This window comes from Antechinus flavipes, chromosome 6 (assembly GCF_016432865.1).
Source record: "Antechinus flavipes isolate AdamAnt ecotype Samford, QLD, Australia chromosome 6, AdamAnt_v2, whole genome shotgun sequence".
NCBI lineage: Eukaryota > Metazoa > Chordata > Mammalia > Dasyuromorphia > Dasyuridae > Antechinus > Antechinus flavipes.
This window is the reverse complement of record NC_067403.1, coordinates 32,840,150-32,849,806: the sequence shown is the minus strand read 5'-3', so window position 1 is coordinate 32,849,806 and position 9,657 is coordinate 32,840,150. Positions and strand designations below refer to the sequence as shown.

The following is a 9,657-nucleotide window of genomic DNA, read 5'->3' as shown; positions in this document are numbered from 1 at the left end:
TTCCCTCTCCCATAGGCTTTCAATTGATCTGGTTTCAAATAAAAAGGCCTAATGGTGATTCAAAAATTTTGATGTAAAAATTACAGAATGGGTATTATTAAACACAGTGTAAGATCCTAAGTTTTTGTGAGTGGATACTGAACAAGGGTACTTTGTCTCTGATCCTGTTATGAATCGACTGAGTCCCTGTCCTGGTAATTAAAGTCCTTTACAATTCAGAATTTTTTTGGGGGGAGAGGGGTTATTGTCATCATCATCATTCTTGCTTATAAGGATTACAAAGTGCTTTCTTAACCCATGAAGTAGGTAATGCAAATATTGCCTCCATTTTACAGTTGAGAAAATTGAAGTTTAGAATGACTTTGAAGTTAGTAAATATGACATTCCTTGAAATATAATGTATGAGAGGCAATGAGATGAATATATTGCATTTAATGTATTACAATGTTTTTGGAAGACATCAATGATGTAAAAAATTTACTTAAGCTTAAATGATCCTGCTTAACTTGGCCAAGTCACTTACTATGTCTAGTAGTCTTCCATCAAATGAAGGGGATGACACTAGATGCCTTTCAGAGTATCCTGTCAGATTTAATCCTATGCTCCCAAATCTGAAGCTTCTTTTGATTGGCTCAAGGAGATGATATTGGGGAATATATCTCTGATAGATGTGGTCATAAAAGATCTGGTGACTGGGGAAAAATAAATCTTAGCATATTGTATAATGTTTAGGATTTAAAAAAAAAACTATCAATGACTATATAAAATTGCTATCAACATTTTTGTAGCATAAACAATAGCTGAAAGCACAGTTTACACAGGATCATAATTACTTTTCATTCAAGAATTAATTCAGCACACATTAAGTATTCTATAAATCCCGTGGTTCTTTATCTTCACAAGCCTCCAAATGTGCCCACGGTGAATAAATATGTAAGCTTCTGACATTTACAGAAGAGACGCTTCTCATCTGTAATTCCATCCCTCTTCACAAAGGTGTGCTGATGTTGCAGGCTGCACCTCGGATAAGGTACCAGGAGAAAATAGGGTGAGATAAAATCAATATAATTTTCACTTGTGACCTTACTCTAAGGTTAACAGACAAACACAGTGGAAGAAGGTGCTTTTGTTTTAGAATAGTGGCGTTAAGGTGAGCTAGGACTGCGTCGGAGGAGAAGGTGAAAGGGCAAAGGGAGATTCTGACTTGAAAGAACAAACATCCAGACCGTTCTCCCAGAAATCAAGATCAAATGTTGTCATCTTTAAATTTCCCACCAGTATAAGCAGAGGAGATGTAGACACGAGTTTTCCTTTAAACGCCTGCACCGACCACATACAACCAGCACCTGCCAACCACCAGGTTCTCTTAATTTGTTGATGAATTGAGGGAGCTACTCTACTCCATCCCCAAATTTCAAGTGGGAAAGCTTGGGAAGTACGTGCGTTTTCCCACCCCTCAAAAATGATCCCAGAGTTGAGAGTTTACACAGTTATGATGCTGATTATGATTATTATTGAGGGCTAGTTCCTCCCCCGGGCACTCCTGACCCCCTTTCCTCCAACTCCCCGCCCCGGCTTTCGTTCTTAGGGGGCTGCCCCTCGGAACTCCCGCCCCCTGGCGACGGCGCAGGCGGCCAGCGTCTGGCGGCTATCTCTTTAAGTGACAGCTGTGGCTAGAGTCCCAATCCGGGGCTTGACGTCAGTGCAGCTTCCCCGGGCAGCGGAGCTGGTCCTGCTGCCTGTGGCTCGCCTCGCGCTCTCCTCGCGCGCTCGCTCTCCTCTCCCGGCCGCCCGGGAGGCGACTTACTGTTGCTCCGGTGCCTCCTCCCTCCTCCCGGCTGCGAGCGGAGCAGCAGCCCGAGTGTCTCACACTTAGCCCTCGAGCCCGGGAGGAGCAGCTGTTACTCCCCTGCCGCTGCAAAGGCGCCGGCACTAGCATCCCTTCCCGCCCCGGCCGCCCCGATGGAGAGCGAGGGCCACCGCTGCCGCCGCCGCCGCCGCTCCGAGCACTGAACCGAGGAGAGCGCAGCCGGCCGGAGGGCGTCGAGGCACCCGGGCGCGAGAAGGCGACCAGAGGGCGTGACGGTGGCGGGAGGAGGGAGGGTGTGGGCGGCAGAGGGGAGCGGGCGAGAGAAAGGGGGCTGCTTCCAGGGGTCGCTCGGCTGGCCGGGGGCATGACCATGGCTCTGAAGGACACGGGCAGCGGAGGCGGCACCATCCTGCCCATCAGCGACATGATCTCCTCCACTTCCCCGGCGCCGGCGGCCGCCGGCTCTTTCGCGGGTCCCTGCGCCCCGTCTCCCTTCCCCGAGGTGGTGGAGCTGAACGTGGGGGGCCAGGTCTACGTGACCAAGCACTCGACGCTGCTCAGCGTCCCGGACAGCACTTTGGCCAGCATGTTCTCGCCGCCCAGCCCCCGGGGCGGCGGCCGGCGCCGCGGGGAGCTGCCCAGGGATAGCCGAGCGCGCTTCTTCATCGACCGGGACGGCTTCCTCTTCAGGTACGTGCTGGATTACCTGCGGGACAAGCAGCTCTCCCTGCCCGAACACTTCCCGGAGAAGGAGCGGCTTTTGCGGGAGGCCGAGTACTTCCAGCTGGGCGACCTGGTCAAGCTGCTGTCGCCCAAGGTGACCAAGCAGAGCTCGCTCAACGACGAGGGCTGCCAGAGCGACCTGGAGGACAACCTGTCTCAGGGCAGCAGCGACCTGCTCCTGCTGCGGGGCGCCGCCTCGGCCGCCGCCGCCCCCGGGCCCGGCGGCATCAGCAGCGGCTCCCTGCTGGACAAGCGCTCGGGCTTCCTCACGCTGGGCTACCGGGGCTCCTACACCACGGTGCGGGACAACCAGGCGGACGCCAAATTCCGCCGCGTGGCGCGCATCATGGTGTGCGGCCGCATCGCGCTGGCCAAGGAGGTCTTCGGGGACACTCTGAACGAGAGCCGGGACCCCGACCGCCCCCCGGAAAAGTACACGTCCCGCTTCTATCTCAAGTTCACCTACTTGGAACAGGCGTTCGACCGGCTGTCGGAGGCCGGCTTCCACATGGTGGCGTGTAACTCCACGGGCACCGCAGCCTTCATCAACCAGTACCGGGACGACAAGATCTGGAGCAGCTACACCGAGTACATCTTCTTCAGTGAGTTCTCCCCTTCCCCAGTCCCCCGCGCCCGCAGCCCCCTTCCGCCCCCCTCAGCCGGTCCCATTCCCTTCTCCCTGGCTTTGATGGGGGGGAAAGAGAACCCGGGTCTCGAGTTGGAAGTTTGGGGTTAGCCTTTTTGCGGCGCTGTAGCTTTCTTTCTACCTTTAACAAGGGGAAGAGAGAGAGTGTTCACACCTAGCACAAAGTGAACCACGTCCTCTATTCACCTGGTTTCTAGGGATGGAATTGGTTCCTTTTTATTCCCCCGATCGCCCCCTTTAATGACCTTTCGGACACCGAGTTCCCTAACTTTTGGGATGCGACTTCCTCTCGTGGAGAGTCCCTCCATCCTTGGCTTCTCCCAATTGCGTCCGCAATAACAGTAACCTCGGGGCATTGTTGTTGTGGGGGGAGGGGAGGGTGTTTTACGGCGAAATTTCTATTCCAGCTCGGTTGGCATTATGGGTTTAATTTGCTCTGGTCAGACCTGACTTCCTTAACAAGGGCAAGCTGCCATGAACACACCTCCGGGCCAAACAAATCTCCTTACTGCAATTAAGTTGGGTGCACAGCCGCCTTTCTAGGGTGGGTCGGGGACCTACTCCGGGCTCTGTGAGCTGATCACTGCGTTGTAGCCTCTAGCCAGCTTGAGAGGGGAATCCGGGGGCCATTAAAATCTGCTCACCATTTTGCAAATCCGGCAGCCCGGATTCCCCTGAGCAGTCTCTAGTCCAACGCTACCCGGGCAGTTTTGCCTGCTCGGCTCTCACGATCTGTAGAGCGGGCGGGCTGGGAGGAGGACTGGAGCAGAGCGGACTGGGAGGTGGGGGTGGGGGTAGAGGGAGGGGGCAGCTGAGTTGAGTTTAATCTTAAGTACCGCCGAGAGTAGCTGCTGGAAGAACGCAGCCTCAGTGCCCGAACCAAGGAGCTTCCCACTTTTGTCCGCAGTTTCTTTTTGCTTTGATTAAGCGCCAGGCAAGCGCTCGCCATCTGGGAGCTTTTGCAAGCATCTTACACCAGGTGATGAATCACCTTTTCCAAAGGAAATGGAAAGACTTCTCTCTCCCCTAGAGAGAGGGAGCTAGTGAAGGCTCCAGGAGAGCACGTTAACTTGCCGTTGCTACTGTCCATGGGGTAGCCATGTGCGGATTTCAGGTTGTCCCCAAAATACGCAAGCTCGCATATACGTAATTGTCAAGTGTGTAGTAAGGTAAAGAAAGACTCGAGTGCAATTGGAACTAAGGAAAAGCCAACTGAGAAGATGATAGGAATATGGCTGGGCGGAGGGTTTTCTTTTACAGACGCCAGAGGCCCTAAACCTTCCCAGTGGATTTTGAAGGGCTGCCTTCTGAAGCTCTGATGAACAGGGTTGAGCATTTTGCCATTCACTTACTGTTCACACAGGTAGAGATTCATTCATGTGACACGTAAGCTCGTTTGGAAAAAGACCCTGGACTTGGATCTAAGTAATGTTAGTTTCTGGATTTACAATTCCAGAGTCTCATCTGTAAAATGGGTCTAAAAATACTTGCCCACTAGGATCTTATTGGTGAGAGTATAATTTTTAGTCAGAAGTTTCTGTAGTGCAAGGTAGCTTGAATCAGTCAACTTTATAATGAAGGTAATCATTTCCCCAAATCAGTAAAAGACAAATGAACATGGCTAGATTTTTCCAGAAACACTTCCTTAAGGTAGCTAAAATAAGATTTCAGTGTTATAGTCGCTCAAAAGTTCATGTTTAAAAATTTTTCCCAATTTATCCCAATTCATTGTTTTTGTTGGGCATTAAATATTGATAATCATCAAAAATCCAGCCTCTCTGGATTACCTTTATCTTGTAAATGGGGATGTGTTCTGTCACACATCACAAAAATCAAATATTGTTAGCAAAATTTTTCCAGCTTTCCTTTTTGAGAGTATGAAATAAGTCTTTAAATCCTAATCATTTACATTCACATCATTTTGAACATCTTAATGTGCTTGAGCAGAATTGGAGAATTGCCTTTTGCCATTTTTTGGTTTTTCTATTTCTGTTTGGAGAAAAATATGCTTGAGAGCAAGTATTAGAACTTTCAGATTTTACTTGGATTTCTCTGTCTCTGTCTGTGTCTCTGTCTGTGTCTCTGTCTGTGTCTCTGTCTGTGTCTCTGTCTGTGTCTCTGTCTGTGTCTCTGTCTGTGTCTCTGTCTGTGTCTCTGTCTGTGTCTCTGTCTGTGTCTCTGTCTGTGTCTCTGTCTGTGTCTCTGTCTGTCTGCCTCTCTGTCTGTGTCTCTGTCTGTGTCTCTGTCTGTCTGCCTCTCTGTCTGTCTGCCTCTCTCTCTCTGTGTCTCTGTCTGTCTGCCTCTCTCTCTCTGTGTCTCTGTCTGTCTGCCCCTCTCTCTCTCTGTCTGTCTGCTCTCTCTCTCTCTCTGTCTGTCTGTCTGCCTCTCTGTCTGCCCCTCTCTCTCTCTCTCTCTCTCTCTCTCTGTCTGTCTGCCTCTCTGTCTGCCTCTCTCTCTCTCTCTCTCTCTCTCTCTCTCTCTCTCTCTCTCTCTGTCTGCCCCTCTCTCTCTCTCTCTCTCTCTGTCTGTCTGCCCCTCTCTGTCTGTCTGCCTCTCTGTCTGTCTGCCTCTCTGTCTGTCTGCCTCTCTGTCTGTCTGCCTCTCTGTCTGTCTGCCTCTCTGTCTGTCTGCCTCTCTGTCTGTCTGCCTCTCTCTCTGTCTGCCTCTCTGTCTGTCTGCCTCCTCTCTCTCTCTGCCTCTCTGTCTGTCTGCCTCTCTGTCTGTCTGCCTCTCTGTCTGTCTGCCTCTCTGTCTGTCTGCCTCTCTGTCTGTCTGCCTGCCTCTCTCTGTCTGCCTGCCTCTCTCTGTCTGCCCTCTCTCTCTCTGTCTGTCTGCCTCTCTCTCTCTTCTGTCTGCCTCTCTCTGTCTGTCTGCCTCTCTCTGTCTGTCTGCCTCTCTCTGTCTGTCTGCCTCTCTCTGTCTGTCTGCCTCTCTCTGTCTGTCTGCCTCTCTCTCTCTGTCTGCCTCTCTCTGTCTCTGCCTCTCTCTGTCTGTCTGCCTCTCTCTGTCTGTCTGCCTCTCTCTGTCTGTCTGCCTCTCTCTGTCTGTCTCTGCCCGTCCCTCTACCCGTCCCCGTCTGTCTCTGTCTGTGTGTCTGTCTCTGTCTGTCTCTATGGATATCTCATTTCTGGCATTGAAACTTCACCCTTTAGTTAGCCAGTAATACATCATCTGTTAACTATGAAAGAATACTCTGGAAATCCAGAGTATCAAAGTAGCGCTACCCCTCAATATTCCCAAAGAAAATCGTATGTGCTGTGATAGGATGTTTATCTTTAAGTATCTCAGAAGATAGAAATGCTCAGAAGCCAAATGTTTATGCTATAAGTGACAATTCAAGATTTTGCTCTGCCCATAATTTAAAAATTAAAATTCAAGATATTTTTAAAAGTAAAAGGCTTTGATGATTTATTCATGCAAAGTTTAAACCTGACACAGTAATATATAATTAAATCCTCTTCTTTGGTTATCTTCAATTTATATTTCAACACTTTAGTGAAACATAAGCTGAGTGGGGCAAGGAGGTTTTTGTATTTATTTGTCCAATACTTACCTAGCACAGTGTCTGAGAAAATAGTAAGCAATTAATAAGGACTCATTGACTGATCCAAGGGATTTGTTATCTCATTGTTTTGTGAGTTCATTGTTTGAGTACTCCCTCCAGTGGTGCAGATCGAATCCAGCTGTACCTTTTAATCCTGTAAGAATCTTGTTCCTTCTGATAAATCTTCCAGAAAATATCTGCCTACCACACTGGATTAGTTTTAATATTTCATCTATGCCAGTGTAGTATCTGGACATTTTTTTAAACTTTGCCAATACTACATGATTAGCAGTTTCCTTTCCTGATTCTATAAGTGATGATTTCACTTAACCAACTAATAAGCAATTATTAAGCACCTACTATTTGCTTGGCAGCTTCTGCTCCCTTTACAGTCAAAGTTGCTGAAGACCTCAGCAAAGAATGTTCTTTCCATCAGAGTCTTGGACACCATCAATGGAACAACATCAAAAATGGGTATTTTAAAAAACAATGGTGATAATGCTAAAGATGTAGTGCTATTTGTCTCCCTGCTGACCCCTACTGTTTCAGCTCCACCAGGCCTTTTCTTATGTCCTGAAATGGAATCTCCTCTATAGGTCCTACCTCTCTATTGAAATAAGAGCTCCTTGAAAGCAAGGGTTGTCTCACTTTTTTACTAGAATGTCACACTTGAAACAGTAGTTTACACAGAGTAAGCACTTAATATGTGCTTTCTCATTCATCCAGGAATTATGCTAGGGATACAAAGTCAAAATTGAAACAATTCTTGCATCAAAGAACTTAATTTTACTTGGAAGACAACATGCATATGTGTGTATCCATGTGAAAAATTAAAGTACATTAAACATTTAATTCAGTTGGAAATGTAGTAGCTTGAATTAGGGGCATTGGATTGAGAAATATAAGGAGACTGATTATATATTTGCATATATATTTAAAATAACTATAAAATTTTGGGGGAAGGGGATAAAGGTACCAATGTCTAGGAGAGTGGATCAGGAAAGACTATATGCAGAAGATAAACTGATCAGAACTTTTAAGGAAATCTGGAGTTCTAAGAGCTAAGAAAGTACAAGACATATAGGGACTGCCTTGTACAAAAACAGAGATGGGAGACAGTGTCATATTGGAAGTTGAACAAAAAGGCCACTGTGGTTATTCTGTAGAGTTCTTAAAGGGGATTCATGTATGACAGGTTGGTAAGGTGAGTTAGTCAAATTCTGAATTTTTTTTTTTAATGCCAAACAAAGGCAGTTTCTATTTGGCCCTAGGGGTAATAGGGAGCCATTGGAGCTTATTGATTAAGAGAGTGACATAATCATGCTCATGTTTTAGGACAATCAGTAGCAGCTGGATGGAGGAAGTAGTAGAGAAGAGAAATATTTAAGGCTATGAGATCCTTTACAAGGCCATTGCAATAACTAGGCCAGTTGAGAAGTGACGATGGGCTAAAAGAGGGCAATAGCTTGTACATAGAGATAAGGCGAAGCATTTGGGAGAATGTATAGCACTAAAGTTGATTAGATATGGAAACAGACTTATATAATTTCTTTGTTTTCAAATAAGTGTTGGGAATATGTCACAACATACTCATGCCTTGTGTTTTGTCATTGTTTTTTGGGTCAATTGCAATTTTAATTCTTGGAATATGATATGCCTTTGCTTTGACTTTCTCCCATTATGTATTACTGGAATTACTCTGTATTACTGCAGAGCTCTCCCTCTTCCCCTCTGCCACCTAGCTTCTTTAGCTTCCTTCAAGACTTAGCTTCTCCCTCCCTACTTTTTGAGTATTTCAGAACAAAAATAATCCAAACCGTATATACCGCTTTCACTATTGTAGTATATAACTGTATATAGTATATATACATATTCTCTATCTACTATATAGTATCTTAGTCTATGTCACCATATATTATATACTAGAATATGTATCCTAATATATAGTATATATACTAGTATAAAGTAAATGTAATTTATTTGTAGACTATCTTGTAATACATATGTATGTTTATATATATATATATATATATATATATATACACACACATACAAGTACAAACACTAGTATATAACTTAATATATATATATATATACCATATATTAGCATGTGCAGTGTATTAGATTATATAAACTAGTGTTTGCATATGTGTATATATATAATATATATATAGGTACTTATATACTATATGTAAATATATTCTTATCCAAATATTTTATATCTACATACATAGATATATCTATATCTGCACAAGAAACACTTATTTTCCTGTTTCTATCATGTTTATAGAGAGCTGTTTTCAGTTTGTCTCCCCATTAAGCTGTGAGTTCCTTAAGAAATGCACTATCCCATGATTTTCTTTGTATTGCTATTAGCGTGGTACCTGCTATATGATAGATGGTTGATAAATGCTCATTGACTTGATTGACTTGTTGATGTCCCATTCATTCAGTATTCAAGTGGTGAATATAAAAAAAAATAAATTCCTGTAAACATGTAGTTTCCAGGGAAATGTAGTAGTTTGAAACAGGAGCATTGAATTGAGAAATAGAAGAAAATCTTTCATCTAGCCCTTCTTTCTCATTTTCCAGATGAGGAAACCGATTTGGAGAGATTGTGAGTTACCTAAATTAGTCCTGGTAGAGGAGTCTGGTCCTGAACTCAGACACTCACTTGGACTTCAAATCTAATGGCATTTCTACAATACTAAAATATTGTTTTTCCTTTTTGCCTTTTCCTTCCTTTATTTTTTTGAGAGAGCATGGTTAAGGCCTTGATTGAAGATGAGTATTGAACAATAATCTGAACCTTTTTAAAGGGGAGAATAGTTGGAGTGGTTCATGTTTATGTAATATTTTAAGGTCTACAGAAGTCCTAAGAAATAGGTAGAAAAGGAAATTTCACCCATATTTTAAAAACTAAGAGACCTATGG

At 45.1% G+C, this 9,657-nt stretch overlaps 1 protein-coding gene across 1 annotated transcript in view; it reads left to right on the top strand.

Annotated features, from left to right (window-relative positions):
* The first annotated feature begins 2,111 nt into the window (after window positions 1-2,111).
* Window positions 2,112-9,657, top strand: part of KCTD8 (potassium channel tetramerization domain containing 8) — a 266,694-nt gene continuing 259,148 nt past the window's right edge. Inside the window, exon 1 of the mRNA XM_051963948.1 lies at window positions 2,112-3,135. Coding sequence (XP_051819908.1) covers window positions 2,175-3,135 — 961 coding nt within the window. The 5' untranslated portion in view covers window positions 2,112-2,174. The remainder of the gene's footprint in view (window positions 3,136-9,657) is intronic.